The sequence below is a fragment of the Platichthys flesus genome, chromosome 13, assembly GCF_949316205.1.
Source record: "Platichthys flesus chromosome 13, fPlaFle2.1, whole genome shotgun sequence".
NCBI lineage: Eukaryota > Metazoa > Chordata > Actinopteri > Pleuronectiformes > Pleuronectidae > Platichthys > Platichthys flesus.
In genome coordinates, this window is record NC_084957.1 from 13276581 (window position 1) to 13293070 (window position 16490).

A 16490-nucleotide genomic window follows, 5' to 3' on the forward strand; every position below is an offset into this window, starting at 1 on the left:
ATTAGATATTGTGGATGATACATATATTTTAATGTTGCATGAATAGCATTTGAACCTTACGACAAATTATTAGGGCCATATTGAAGAAAACTTTTTAATTTAACTTGAGAAAACCTCAAGAGTATGAGAATACACTCATGTTTTAATGAGAAAAATAATAATTTACGAGGATGAAATCTTCACTCAATAAGAAACTCAGGGCAAGGATATAGTCATAATTTAACTAGGAAAATGTTATTATAGTCATAATCTCCCCATTAAGTGGCATTAGTACTCCAGAAAATACTATTGTATAACTGTAGTGAAGTTTAAAATCCCAATTCCATTTGAAATCTATTGGATAGAGAATAATATAATTTCATTAACATAATTTTATTGCAAAAATGTTTTCCAGGTAAAATTGCAAATATCCCAAATGTGCCTATATTTGAGATGACAGTAAATCAGATTTTGTTGTTGTTTCATGACTGCATCACAAACTGCATGTTGATGGATGTAATTCTGATTTAACCGCGCAGACTGATTCAGTATTCAGAGCTGTTGCTGGCACCTACGTGTGAAACACTTGATCGAGTGGCATCAATTTGATGAACACGACTCACCTTCGTTCCGCCCCATCTATCCACACTGAAGTGCACCAATACAGCTCAAACAATCAAACCTGTGCTCATTCAGCTCATTCACTGCATCAGTGTGTAAATCATCCGAACACGACAAAACACGAGTGAGTCCTGAAAATTGAAGAAAAACATGTAATCTGAGGTATTTGAAGAAACATGAAATGAACAGCAGCAGGTAAATGACTTCAGTGTTGACATCTAGTGAACGTTTAATTTGATAAGCAGGGATTTTGACCGAGATAAGAGGCATCAAACGCATCACTGAGGCTTATTTAACCATATGAAAGCAGGGACCTCTCTCATCCTCATGTGTCGCTCCGCTGATTGGATTTGAGGGATTGGAAAATGATTGGGCAGGAGAAATGACAGAGTGTTTAATTTCTCCACTGTCTGCTTTGAGGCTGGTCTTTGTAGGCTGGCACTCATGCTGGCATTAGAGCGCCCTGGCTGCCCACGGTGCGGCTGCAGTCAGCTCTACAAACATGTAAAAGCAGACAGTGTGACGGGGAGGGCCATGAGCACTGAATGCTGATCATCTCATTTACAGTCGGGCCACACACCAGCCATGCTGACACATTTCATCACCTGTACTATTGCCTAACTTCTCCTCTACAACCCCCCACTTGAGAAAACGTGTGTGCTCGTCTCATTGCACGATACTTGTTTCAAATTCTGATATAAAAAAAAACACAAACTTCTTGCAAAGGTATTGGGAGAGACGTTTTTCTGAGCAGGATGTCCCCATTGTGACAAGCTTTATGTGCACACCATGATGTCTTTGGGAGAAGTGTTCTCCTGCCAAGTATTGCACTTTGAACATAATACTGTATATGTTGCACTGCAAAAATATTAGCATCAGTATTGTAAAATTTGGTTTAAAAAGTGGGTACTGCATGCATCATAACGCTGGACTCACACGTGCGTTGGGAGTTGTCAACCATAATGCGGCTCATTGACTGAACGCGGTGACGTCATAAGTTGCCGAACTGCATTCTGGTTCAGTTGCATCACGTTGCTCAGTGATACATTTTTCAAATTGGGTTTAAACACATATTCAAGCAGCAGCCAATCAAATCACACAGTGCGGAGGAGGCAGCTGGTGCGTGTTCATCTGATTGTGGGTATTATTTCTTCACGTACTTCGCTTTAGCATTGTGTTGATAGCTAGCATGGCACATTAGCACAGAAACCGGCTAAGTTGTGTGTCCCAAGCATGAAACGTGTGATTGTTGTCATTATGGCGATTCCTGCCAAAATGTCGGACACACAGTCGGGCGTTAACACAACGCACACTTGTGAGTCCAGCGTCAGAGAGGGTTTCAACGGCATTAAATTAAAAGAAAATTTATTTTGTATTTTGTGTTTATTCCCTTTGGTTTACAGTACTGTATATCTTTTGGAAATGATTATCCCCAATTAGAAGTATAACATGTGACATGCAACCATCAGTTCTACAACTACAACTTTCAAATGGAAAATTTTTCTACCAGTTGCAACAAAGACAATAACTTCAGTGACATTATTTCATTTTGCACTTCATGTCAAAATTGAAAGCATTGCAGTCTCTGCCAGGCTCTGTTTTTCTCTTCACCTCAGTTTACTGTCTTTTTCCCCCAACAAATGATAAACAACAAAGGCAAAAATGAATGACAAAAAAAATATATAAACGGCATTTAAAGATTTAAGACACCAAAAGGCAGTCCAAGGCAGAGCTGCTGTGAGACTCACAGACTTGGCAGTTTTCGCAAAGAAACAGCAGAGCGCTTGGATCACACTGAAGCTGAGAGACGGATAGATGCGGGAGACAGATTAATGGTGAGACTGGAAGAGAGAGACATAGGATGTGCAAGAGAGCGTCAAAGGAAATGTTTGATGTAGTCTGTGAGGAATCTCCATCGGCCGCTCTCTCTCTTTTGCCCCTCTCTCTTTGTGGGACCAAAGCTTCACCAGCGGGCCACTTGGCTTGTGTAGTCCTCAGTAGTGGTCGGAATGTCCCCATCAGTCCCTTCCTCAAAACCTCCTCCCGCTCTCTCGCCCCTGTCTCCGCCTCCTCTGTACTTGGGTTGCCACGGCCTGCCCTGCTCCCTTTGCTCCCTCAGCCAACGCCTCTCCTCGCGCCGCTTCAAGCGCACCTCCTGGTGCTCCCTCTGGCGGGTGAATTGGAATCGCTGCAGGAACAAGTCCTTTGCGTACTCGTACAACTGCACGTCCAAGAAGTTGAGCTCCTCGATGTGTCCGCGCACGGGCTCGCTCAGGTCCACGTTGGCGGCTCGCGTGCTGTTGATCTGCGTGAACGCGGAGATGAAACGCAGGCTGAACGTCCGCTCAAACAGGTACTGCGTCTTGCGCTGAAACTCCGTCAGGCCGTAGAATGCCATGTTCTTCAGGTTGCTCATGGCACTGCTCAACAGGATGTGGTTCCGCTGGCTCTCGTTCATCGAGGACAGGTTGTAGCAGCCCACCAGGCTCAGGTCAGCCAGCATGCGGACCTGCCGGTTATTGGCCAGGTTGGACGGGCAGTTCATGAAGTCCGTCAGGGTGACACCGGACCAGTCATCGCCGCTGTAGCAGGTGGGCAGCTCATCCTGGGTGGGGGAGCGTCCATCACACATATGGAGGGCGGTCTTCCATGTGGCGCCACGCTGAACATGCTTCCACTCGCTCAGGTAGCGGGAGACTGGGTCGCGCAGCATGGTGATGTAGTAGAAGTTCCTGCAGCCAAAACAAACAGTTAGAGAGCTGTGAGCACATCATCATCATCATCATCATCACCACAGAGGGCTGCCCCACAATATACTGACAGATGGTGACTTTTGTCTGTGCATGAAACTTCAAGGTTGAACGCTAACTGGCAAACTAAAACTCTGCCTAATGACATTGTTAGGGGTTTCTACATATTACCCTTGCATCAGAGCAACTATTTAAAAAAAATATTGGGCTACTACAGTTTCCATTCTGCAGATGTCCCACCTGCCATCGTTAAGAATAAATTGGAATTTAGCTACGGTAATAACCATTGGACATAGTGAGAGTGAATAAAACTGACGCAACTGAATCCCAAACATGTCACTGCTGCAAAATAATGAGGAAGTACTTTTTGTACCTCGAATATGCGCGACCTTTAACTGGGTAATATACCCATCCTTTGTCAGCAGAGCATTTTTACATTGAAAAAAAAAACCGGTAAACGAGCACTATTATTTCTTTAAAACGTGCTTCTCCAGTGAATATGCCAACGGGAGAAGATGATAATCCAGGCTGGCTATTTCACATCCATTCTAGTCCACCTTTGCAAATGAAACATTTTGATGGATAAAAAATGATAAATTTAGCCATTCTATGTGTTTTTGAGTAACGTGAGATTTGTACTACAAAGCAGGATTTAAGGTTGTTGAGGTGACTTCAGGTTTAATTCAGGTTTGTCAGTGCGATGAAGCTGATTCACTTCTTACCTGGGTAAATCACAATGGGAATTTATGCCGAACCGCTATAACCTGATTTGGAGCAGATTAAGTTTGTGGGTTACGTGACGTCAGATAATGAAATGATATCCTGGGTATGATGAACTTGCTTCGTAGTACAGGCCACTGGTCTCTTACTGGCGGACATGTTGTTTATTTTTACTTAATATGCAGCAAGGGCAATAGGAACCGCAAGACACCCGCAAATCGGACTGTTGGTACATGGTGTCAGACATTAACTCAACACTGAATACAATGTGGAAGCTTAACTTTGATAAATCAGTTTTCTGCAGAGGAGTCTGATAAAGCCCTTTGGCCTAGACATCCAGGAAAGCCGACAGCCCTGACAATAAAATGAAATATAATACATTTTTAAAATCATCAAACCGCATGGGTAGGAATAGTGGATGATTGATGACATTTTGTTGGAGAGTGAAACTATCTGTCCTTGATGCCAAGGTTGAAGACCTTCAAGGACATCTCCTCTGCTGAGACACATCTTCATATGTCAAAGCGCATTCTGATGGAAAACAAAGAATCAGACAGGTGTTGGCCAGGTAAGCCTCTTCGAAGATGAAGTCCTGTGAGTGCCGTGTGAATATTTAATGGCACAAACCCCTCTCTGGAGGACGGTCTGGGCAGATAAAGTGGAATGTGGCGCTGAGCTTTCACAGCGACACCAAGGCTGCTCTCAATGCTGCTTCAGTTGATTCCACACAGAAAGCCTTGAATAGGACTCACCCAGAAGTGGAATATAAAAAAGACGCCTGTGTTTATACTTGCTTGTCCTTCAGTTGGAGCCATTGTGGATGATGTTGCAGTCAGTAGAATATTTTGACCAAACCTTATTCAGGCTGTTGATAGCGGTAAATTTACTTTTTGGTCTGTTTCCTATCTTCTTTTAACGATAACTTGATTAATCATCTAAATGTTCTTTATAATAAAAACTAGATTATATTATGGTATCTTTAGATATCAAGGATAGGAGATAATTTTTAGACCTAAAAAAGCTATTTAAACAACTACTTGATGAAGAGAAATACAATTATTTTGATCTCTTATTAATCATTTTTGCCAGTTTCTAAGCAAAACCTTTAAGATTCTCTGTCTCAAGCATTTTCAATATGAGGATTTGCTGCTTTTGTCTATATCCATATCTGCACATCCATATGTAAGGGTTTGGGATTTGGAGTCTAAATAACATGGATAAAGTGTATCAATCCCCAGCTGGTGGCTGGCCGCAGTTTAGGCCTCATATATGTTGATGGATGGGACATGGACCAAAAATAAAAAGTCAAAGTACACGTCGAATAAAGCCTTCTCAAACACGGTGTCAGTCAGTTTAGGTTATTCTTATGAGTGATGTACATTATGTAGGGACGTTTAGTTTAGTTTAGGTATTTGATGGTTTAAATAAAGGTTAAAATGTCATGATGGACTGCGGAGACTGACACTGCGATTCGTCAAGCGTTTTTTATATAAGAAGCATTGACGGGTATTTTCTTTGATATCACTCAGATATGGTTTTAATGAGCACACACACTATCATACCATTCGGGTGCATTCATGTGCACCAATAGTAACGTTATTTGACATCATTTTGAACGCACCACAAGATTGCCAATAAAACGTCTTGAGAGTATCCAGGAAAGATTTGTCCTAACTTTGCTGCTAGAATGCCTCCACCGTGACAACGTTACCCGAAATGAGTCACTCAAGAAGCCGTGTGATTAGAGCCCTGGTGACAGCAGCTGTATCCTAGCACTTGCTCCTGCAGTTGGCTGGCTGGCAGATACATCCTCATTAGACTGTCTCTGGGACATAAACACATGCAGCAAGTGTTGTTTGAGTGCACTCGACAGCCCAAAGGTCAGTTGTGTGCACCATCAGTGTCACAATGCATCAGGATCAACGGGTCTGCGGAGCTGTCTCGAGGAGGCTTTCCCTGAGTGATGCAGATGGCTGCTGAAGAGGGAGGGGGCGAGCTTTCAGGCTTCTCTTACCCCTGGCCTCTGTTATCATCAATACCACCCCTCCCATCATTTCACACTCACTATCGAAACCACTGTGAGCAGTTTACACTGTGCCGCTGCTTTCCAGTAGATGTTTTTGGCAAAGAGCGCAGGAGGCAGCTTTGATACGTCATTTTAATATCGTACTATTTCGTATGGCAAAGCTGTGACACAGCCGCATCGCTTCAACAGCCCCCTTCGGTGTGTTGAAGTCGAGAACCCAACTAAACTCCTGGTAATCATGGATCAATAATGGATAGGAGGCGCATCGCAACTCATCCTGCCCCCAAATTCTCATCTCTGCAGCAGCAGCAGCAGCGCCATCAGCCCGTCTTCAGTGGAGCAAAAACTAAATAGGGGTCATTAAATAGAGATGGAGGAGGAATTCAAAAGTATGTATTAAATGGAATGATGAGGAGAGCAGATGAAGGAGCCGCTGCAGACAGGAATACTAAAGCATTGTGTAATTTAAATATATGTGGTTAATGGATGTGGAAAGCGTTTGATAAATAAATGCATGAAAGCTGTCTGTTCTGTCTCTGGTTCTACTGCATTTTTTTTTCAATTTTAAGCTCAATGCTGGCAACGAATTATTAAAGAGTTACTTTGAGCAAGAAGGAAACAAGATATTCTCAGGTAGATCACAATCCACACCTATTCTACGCAGGTTATAGTGTGATAACACTGCAAAACTGCCAAAAAGGTACATTCAGCATTCGCAGCAAAAAGCCCTGAATTCTCAAGTGTGCTGTTGATTGACACTATCCTCCAACAAGGCAATGGATGTGTCAAAAGAAAACTGTTCACCTTCTGTCTCTTTGGCAGGTTTAACAGGCAGAAGCTTTCCTCCATCACCATTGCATGTCTTACAAATTGCACATTTACTGTTTGCAGTTTAGTTGGTCGATACCCTGCGCTACCCTAAAGAAAAGTATAGGCCAGTATTTGTATATATACTGTATACAATTGTTGCTACTACAATTAGCATAGACTGGATGACAAGTCTCCATGTCCTCCATTATCCAGAAATGAAGCCGAGGAATCCCGGACAAGAATGCCGCCATCTTTCAGTCTCTGTTCACTAGCAATTGGAGGATGGAGCCTTGAGTGCCAACTGTCAATAATGATGTCTCATCCCATTTCTAAAAGCATCACACAACTAATTAAAACTAAACTTACCACAAGAAGTGGTGTTTGGACAAATTATAACTAATAAAAATAACAAACCATCTCTGAGCAACATATATATGATGTCTACTTTGACTTAGTTTGGCCCATGTCCCATCCACTAACATGGAGGAGGCAGCTTTTATGACACATACTGCAGCCAGCCACCAGGCGCTTTGGCTTCACTTTTGGGGAGCTGTCATGTCCAGCCATGCAAACAGCTCTGTGAGGCACAGCTGTGGTGCTTGGAGCTGAAATTGGCATCCTAACGTGCTAACACGAACCCCGGGATTATTTGGCTATTTATCTGGTATAATGTTGACCAGGTTCACCATCTCAGTGTGTTAGCATGCAACAGATGTGCTTTGGCGACCTGTCCAAGGTGTAACCTGCCTATCGCCCAATATCAGCTCCCCCGCGACCCTCAAAGGATAAGCACCATAGCTGATTGATGATTGACATTCCCTAAAAAACTAAAATCTAAAAATCTACTCAGAGAATCACCAAATTCCTCCTCTGTACGAAATGTCACTGCGACAGGAGAATTTCCATTCCTACAAAGCCACGTCAGTTGCCTAATAAAGCTCCATGTGGCATTTGCTGTGATTTGATTGGAGAGCGAAGTACATAAATAAGCTCAAGTGAACAGTTGGCGCACCACATTTTTATATCAGTGCAACAGGCAACTGGCTTTTAATTGGCCATTATTAGCCTCACTGACATTCAGCCCACTGCCTCAAACTGATTACAGGCTGCTAAAATAAAGGGGACCTCAAGCGTTCAGCCTGGGAACACGCTGTCTGGGAGTGGATGAAGTGAATTGTCTCATTAGGACCTTCATGTGTGGGAGTGGGATGTTGCTGCAGGTGCTCGAGGGTGGGAAAGACAACAGGAAAAAGCAAAACAATACGTCTCTGTGAGCGGGGGGGAATGTAGAATGGAGCAAAGGCTGAAACCCAAAGGGCAGAATATAAGTAAAGAGTACCTGTGTATGACAGCAGGACTCACGGATGTTGTTGATGTAACGTGGTCAATTCTGGTTTTCTAGAGATTATGCAACTAAATGAAGACCATTAAATCTCACATGCATACATCACATTTAACGCCTATTTGCTTATGTTCTGTTATTTCAAAAGTATCAATTACATTTTTATATTCAAAAAAAGTCCCACTCTATATATATAGTTGCTCTTTGTTTCTTTCAAATACCATTTTCTGCTGATGCTAGAGCAGTTTGGATAATTTAAAATGTTTACTCACATCTGGGAATCTTGTCCATCTCAAATATTTTCAGCAACATGTCTAATGTTTTAACATGGATGAGCTGTGCACAATATTGACACTGTCTACAGGTTGGAGTGAATGGATCAGAATTTAACAGGTGGAAAAAAGAAGAGAGACCGTCTTCCTGCACAGCTATCCAGAAAAATATAAAATAATATATATTTTTTCACATTGCTCCGATTAAGTGATAAAGCCACAATGCTACAATACATACTACACACACACACACACACACACACACAAACACACACACACACACACACACACACACACACACACACATATATATTTATACTTTACTATAAGCATGATTCTGCTGTATTGCCCTTTCAAAGATTAGTTTAGAGGGCATATTGTCTTTGTTGCTGTAACACAACACTGAGTCAGTGTTATCCAAATGATATGGGAGAAGGCCAGTGTGTCAGTAATAACATTCAGTGCCATTACCCCTGATGTAAAACACACCACATCATTGAGAGGATGTTTCCTTGAGCACTTTCCTGGTGACACATGCCAGGTTACAGTAAAGCTCCCCATCCACAACAGGGCATTCCTGTAGCTTTGCAGCTCACTTGACTCCTGCCCTTTCATCCACTCCGCTTCTCCTTCATGTCCTACAGACATTAGCGTTCCCCACGGATCCATAACCTTTTCTTAAAGGTTGTCACATTAATCACGCCACTGATTTCACCCGTCAGTCTCCCTGTGTATCTCTGGTGTTTATCTCTTGCTATGCCCAGCATCTTCTCTCTTCACTTGAGGCACTGCATGTAAAACAAGCATCCCTCCCCTCCCCTCCCCTCCCCTCCCCTCCCCTCCCCTCCCCTCCCCTCCCCTCCCCTCTCCTCTCCTCGCGCTTTGTTTTATCGTCCCTTTCATTCAGGTAAATCATGGTAATGATAAGAGTTGATGAGACAGGAAGGCAACATGGTGATAGTTAGATACATTCAATCTCAGCAAATGACTTCAGTCTGCTAGTTCATTCATTTTATTTTAGGATTTGAAATCAACCTGTGGAACGTAAGAACTCTTGCAGTCCGCTTCGGAGGAAATGAGATTTTATGAAAAACCATGGTGACCACGGAGCGCGTTATAAAACAGTTTTTTTCTGAGTGCACAGACTTTTTATATAAGGTTATAAAATCTACTTTAAAGAAACTTAATTTATATGCCAAGAAATATAATGTCCTCGGGAGAAAAATGCAGCCCAGATTATATTTACAATAAAACATGATGACATTTTACATGATGAAAGTCGCAATTATCATAATTAACTTAATTGCAAAAACTGTAATTGTTTTATTCAAATATAACTTCCAATAATCAGTTTTGAACATTAAAAAGATGACTAGGACGTCTCAACAGGTCACATCTGGTCGAGTTGTTCCACAGCCCATCTGATCACACTCAGTTGTCAGCAGTCAGCAGCGGCACTGAATGGGATTGTGGGTACGCCTGTGGCACTGCCTTCAGCTAAACAGGCTCAGCTCTCAGTGAGATGGCCCCGGCAATCCCCCTAAAACCAACAAACAGCAGTACGGTTGCAACACGAGCACTTCCAACACACACAGGTATGCATGGATACACTCTTTCAGTATGTGTAACAGTGCCTGGTTGATGAAAAGCTTGGCTTCATGCAGAGGCTTTAAAAAAACTGTTTGTGTCCTTAATGCAGTTTGAATCATGAGAAAGAAATTTGTTCAGCGGCAGGTGTGACTGCGTGATTTTGCAGTATGACTCATCTGTAGTACCTTTGTGTTAGAAGTACACAACAAAGAAGTAAAGGCTAACAACACGGCTGCAGCTGCAGGGCTTACTTTCCTCTCTACCAGGAGTGGATGTGTACATGAGACACTCTCTATATTGGTGATGAATGCATGTTTTACTTTACTTGTTTTTCTGCCTCACAAATATGAGATGAAATAATCATGCGGTATACGTATGAAATTCCACATAAATGCGGTGAAGACTCTGATGCACGGATTGTCCAAAAGCATTTACAGTCAACCCAGAATGAATTTGTGGAGAGTGAAGAGGGCGTCAAAACCCCAAAGTCAAATGGAAACCAATTACTCGTCAGGAGATTTTTGCGCAGCTGCAAAATATCCACAAAACGTGTGAACATCACCAGTGACTCACAAAATCACGCCCAATTATAAATCATTGTTTCTTTATTCGTAGTTGATAAAAAACAATACTGAGATTAATATCTCTTAAGATATCCCAGTTAGTGTACTCTTGAGTAGATCGATATTAAAAAATTATGGTAGAGTTTTACTAAATACACCACCGATCATAGTCAAATATCCTCTGACACTGATACTTTGACATTTTTACGTGAAAATAGAGTGAAAATCCTAATTTCCACGGGACTGTGTTTATTAATCTACAGGGAAGATAAGAACAGTCAGAATAGAGAGATCAGATTACAGCCGTCAAAAGAAGTCTGAATTAAGCTTAGAAAGAAACACAGATCGAAAGAAAAGACAGGGACAAAAGATGGAACCCTTAAAGTGATGTGTCCTTCCAGAATCTGCTCTTCTTTATTGCATTTTATCAGCGTCTTCCCTCTGTAGTTACAAGGACGAACAATGTCAGACTGAACCGCTTATCTCTTTTGTTCAGTGTAAAAAAAGGATTTTACTTGGCAACAAAGAGACCTTTATTTTACCTGCAAATCCTAATATACAGTGTTTTGTATAAGCAGGAGCGGTTCCCAGGAGTTTTTGGGGTCCCAGGCAAAAGGGACCTTAAGGGGCCCTACATTACAATTTACCAGAGGAAACACATGATAGAGGATACACATTTCGTTGTTCAACCAAACCTCTAAAATTATCAAGCTTTTGGCAGAAAGGAGGTTTTCACAATATTTTTGTTGCTGTGGATAAGCCACTGTCCGGGGGAGGCTCCCTTCTCAGCTGAGGCCCGAGGTAATTGCCTAATGTACTAATCTGTTGAGAGACATCCTCACAATTTTCTAATTTAGGCTGTTAACACAAAGCATAACTAATTGTTTGCCTGTAAATCTGCAAACTAGATTCTCCTCCTCCTCTTGTTTAATAAAGACAACACAGTGACTGGTGTCTCCTGGTTTTCTAGAGCTCCTAATTCATCAGGTAGTGAAAAAAGTCTCACGTCATGAAGTTTATTATAGTTCATTTGGCAGAATGTAATTGAAAGCCGAAATAAACCTTTTGCCAAACTGACCTTGGTTACTTAACAGTTACACATTGACAGAAGTGGCCCCGGCTCACAGGAATAACAGGAAGAGGAGAAAAGAAAACCCTTACGCAGAAAAATATTTCTAATCTAGTTAGCAGGTCATTATGACAGCCTGTTGGAGCTGTTGTTTGTGTGTGTGAGACTGAAGGGCCTCGAAAAACTACCAAACTGATATTTTACGCTTAACTACATGTATCTGGTCAAGAGAAATAAAATGTAACCGGTATTATAGGGTTTTATATCGACATCAAATTGTACACGCTCAAACATTGGCTCACTTAATATGTTTGATTTTTAAATTAAGACACATGCATTATTCCCTGAAGAAATAGCAAAAATATAGAAAAATGCTCAACGTTGCAATTTTAAAGAAAGTGAAAAAATATCCTGGATGGGCTCATTAATCTGCATCCGCTCGACAACTTCATGGGTTCGTCCCAAGCCCCAGCCCTTCAAGTTTAGTGGAAATCAGTTAAGTTGGTTTTAGTTTTCTGATAAAAAAAATAAACCAATACCTAGAACAAACCATTTTGCCATGTTATTGAAATTGGATCAACAAACAAACAGAATTTATCTGGCTCCCAAAAAAATGTCGGGTCATGAACCAACCCTAACATACTACGCCACAGTATAATGATTTAACCTCTTAAAAAGGGTGATTCTTCATATTCAACTCTTTTACCTCTGATACTTGAAGTTCATTCTGCTGACAAACCACATTCTCATACTCATGTTCAGCCAAATGTCAAATACACGACTTTCACATCTGTGAAAAAGGAGCTCGGACAAGAGACTGAGTGACGCCGCAGAGCGTGAGCAGCAGCTGCCCGCGAACATCTGTCATAGAGCGTCAACTGGGAAAAGGTCAAGAGTCATCAACTGGGAGTCGGAGTGAACGTTCAGAGAAATGTCAAGTGGGACATTTGCATGTTCTCAGTGATGGACAGGAGTTATGATCTCCTCCCACACAGGACCACCAAATTGTCATGTGACCCATTTTGCGATGGTATACATCACATGATGACAAGTGAGCCATCTCCATGACAACCTCACTATTCTGCAGACCTTGCTTTAACGTCATTAACACGATAAGGTGAGAACATTTTGTGCTGCTTTTTTTTTTTTTTTAAGCTTCAGTGCTGCTGTAGCTGTCAAACCACAGAAAGAGGAAAGAGTGGAGAGGTGCTTCGCTCTTAGGAGAAAAAGAAAAAGATATTAAAAACGTGATACCCTGCGCTGCTGCTGTCACAGACCTGGCTGCTTCTGAGGATGTTTTAGATATTACTTCCACCAAAGGAATCATCTCCTGCACAAAACCAGGGTCTAGTCACTCTCCATCAAAGGGATACAGCGGGTTGCGCTGTTGCGTGGGAGCCTGGCAGTTTGTGACATGCCCTGTAATGAAACTGTTGTGGCTCTGGTATGAAATCTGCATTTTGTTCATCACTTTTCCTGAAACCTTTCCCAGCAGAGAGCAGAGCACCGCCCGCTTGCTCGTTGGCACGTTTCGTCACGTGGTCGTCAGTGTGAATCCTGCCGCAGCTGCCCGTGGCCCACAAAGTGCCAAGGAACATTTAGCTGTCTGGTTTACATACTCTGCAAAGCTTTCATTTGCACAAAAATCAAAGCGTAAAAAGTCAATTTGGCTCTCTCATTAAAAAGAGATAAACGCCTCTGAGCTTAATGGCATCTCACAGTAAATGAGTGAGCCTTTGGAGTTACGAGATTACATTTTTAAGGATTGTCCCATGAATAGAAAAAGCAAAAGGTTGCAGATAGGCGTTTTACCTTTGCCTATCTGCACCTTCTTTTCTGAGAGCTTTCACACGAGGGATCATGCAAAGCAGTGGAGTTTAGAATTGACATGCACGTGTTCCGTTTCCACGCGGCAGAACAAGAATTTAAAAATGCATTTGAGAATGATTCATCTTGATTAGTGCTATCTTTTACCACTTTAAAAATGTTACAGCTCGTGATGTGCGCTCAACCTTGTGAGGCGGAAAAAAAAAAACAGGCACATCGCTGCACTGTGAGCAAAGACGCTTAAAGAGAAATTACTTCTCTAGGTAATGACTTCCTCCGTCCCTGAGGTCTTTAATTTTGGCAGTCATGAATTGATAATACCAGCAGTGAGGTGATGACGGAGACTGATGGGGACTCCATACTTTATCAGTCCATTTTATGAACTGTACCATTACGAATATTCCCGACTCAGGACAATAAAGATATTCACAGTATGCGTTTCAAGGGAAGGACGCAAATGTGTTTCTGCAGCTTTGTTGCAGTTGTTCATACAGTTGCTAAACGGCTTTCGAGGCGGTTCATATGGAGGGCTGTCTCCCTCGCCACTTCTCTGGTGAGGAGATGTCCTTGGTCTGTAAGAGCGCGGGCGTTCTTCAGCATGCGAGGTCTCTGCGGTGCAGCTGTACATCCCCGCGCTGTCCTGTTTTTTCCCTCAGACAAGACGAGAATGAGAGCGGAGACATGCATTATTTGTAACCGATACCACTCCTTAATGGCGTCTGCGCTCCCCCCTGGCAGCCTATAATGGACCGTTTTTGAGGATCTCGCAACTTGTGTGGCTTTCTGATGGTGACGGAATGGGGACAGTGGGTGTCACTTGGGGAGGAAACAAGAAGAACGATGGGACCCTTCATTTACTTGTCATGAAACTGGCACTTGACATGGTGTGCATACAGAGGAGTGCTCGTTCGACGACTGGCAGATAAAAACAAGGGGGGGGAATTGCCCTTCAAAAGGTGAAACATGTCTTTCTTTATTGTAAAATAAAGAAACAAAGGACAAATGTGACATATCTAAAGGAGGAAATCATGGTTCATTCGTCAAATATCTGTCGCACTAATAACTATAACAGAGCCTTTGTAATGGTTTGTAAGAAAAAAGATTTTCAAGAATTGCAAATCTTTTGATAACATTCTTAATTTATTTTTGCAGCCAAATTCATTTTATCATTACCCCGTTGTCATGGTTTCTTCTGTTTGGGGCTGTGTCTCTAATTCCTCATGCAAATCCATCTACAAAAGAAGACGATATCCTTTGTAGGCTCCAGGCTGCACACCTCACACTGCAACAACCCTGACTGAGGCCTGCTGTCGAGTAGAAAACGTATCCAGCTGTGTGCAGCACAAAATCACAGTCGCAATTATTTTTTGACAGACTTTTAAGCAACGTTAACGCAACGTGGGTTTGTTTGGCGGCGCTATAAACAGAGCTCCCCCTTCTTATGATTGACAAAATAGCTGCTCTGTTGTATTAAACTCAATTTGCAGCTGCCTGCCGGTGATGCTGGGTGTCACTGCGTGGACCAGGGACGGAACACCAGTCTCTAAAACTTTAAACACCTGCTTCTAACCAGCAGATTCCTACATCCGAGTCTCAAACAGTCGGTTTTACGGCACGGCGGCTCGGAATGTAATGTCGACGTAGGTGAAATCCACGTCGACATTACATGAAATACACTGAAAGCTGGGCAATCACACGCCTGCCTGGCTGTAAGCTCTTTGTGATGTCCCTGCACCCCGCAGTCTGGCACAAAGGCGCCTGATTCACACACACAAAACGTAACCTTGCGGGGACCTAAATTACAAGCTGTATACTCGGCTTGTAAGACGAATGAATAGACCTCTGGAGGGATCACCTGAGGCCGCAGCTAAGAGATTTCACCATCTTCTGTAAAACCTGAATGGCTGCAGATCTCCACTGGGATCTGTCATTTCAATTTAGCTCCCGGGACGACACCCATGTGCTCATCAGGCTGCAGATAACACAGGTTGAAGTGGAACAAAGCAGCACTGATACCGGTGTTATTATAATAGTTCCTGATGACTTGTTGTAATGCTTAAATAGACCCATTTACTGCCATGTAAGGACATCGAGGTGGGGTACTCTAGATGGGAAATTAACTTAAGGGGCTTTCAGACAATTCCAGACACTTGAGTAAATATCTTCAGAATTTTTCAAGAAAGTACGTACTCTCTCACAACTTCTGTAGATACCAAGGAAGACATCCACTTGGAAAGACAATGAGATTCAGGAGCTTTAGGTCCGACGCCGCTGTCGATGTGCGGCAAACAAACGGTGGACTTTATGTTCTGTCCTCATACACGACAGCCATTGCCTGAATCTGACATTTTTCTATTGTTGTGAACACGCCTGACGTCCTCATATGAATAAAGGAAATGTCACAGATGTCATGTCTGACAAGGAGAGTAAGAGACAACGAGTCATACATAAAAGACGACACAATAAGGGGACAAGATATGAGATAAAACATACGGGTTGGATAGGAACTCTGACCGTCCCTTTCCATTGGAAAGCTCACTGGCGCTAACTGCTTCACCGATGTTTGAAACCAATTAGAGGCTGTTATATGACGGCTTGGCTTCAATTACCATGATAGTGGCAATCCCTCTGTCTAATTATGCCCTGCTTTTAATCTTTCTCTTTCAAAGATCTCTTGAAGAGACAGCGGGGGAGGAGACAAGGCATGTACTCACATGGTCCCTGAATTAATAATACAGCGGGAGAAGAGGCACAAGTCGACTGGCAGTGGGAACCACAGGACGTGTCACATCACATAATGCAGCACTGAGGAAACTGAGAGCTGCGCCTGCTGACATGAGAGTCTCGGGTGAGATACTCACACAACTTCAGCATTTCATCCTCTCAGTGGCTCAACGTACACAGTTTAATGTCCCAAAATA

The 16490-nt window shown here is 42.6% G+C and overlaps 1 protein-coding gene across 1 annotated transcript in view; it reads right to left on the reverse strand.

The window, feature by feature from the left end:
• Positions 1-738: 738 nt before the first annotated feature.
• hs6st3b (heparan sulfate 6-O-sulfotransferase 3b) overlaps positions 739-16490 on the reverse strand; it is a 55213-nt gene continuing 39461 nt past the window's right edge. The window contains exon 2 of the mRNA XM_062403289.1: positions 739-3332. Within this exon, the coding sequence (XP_062259273.1) occupies positions 2564-3332 (769 nt within the window). The 3' untranslated portion in view covers positions 739-2563. The remainder of the gene's footprint in view (positions 3333-16490) is intronic.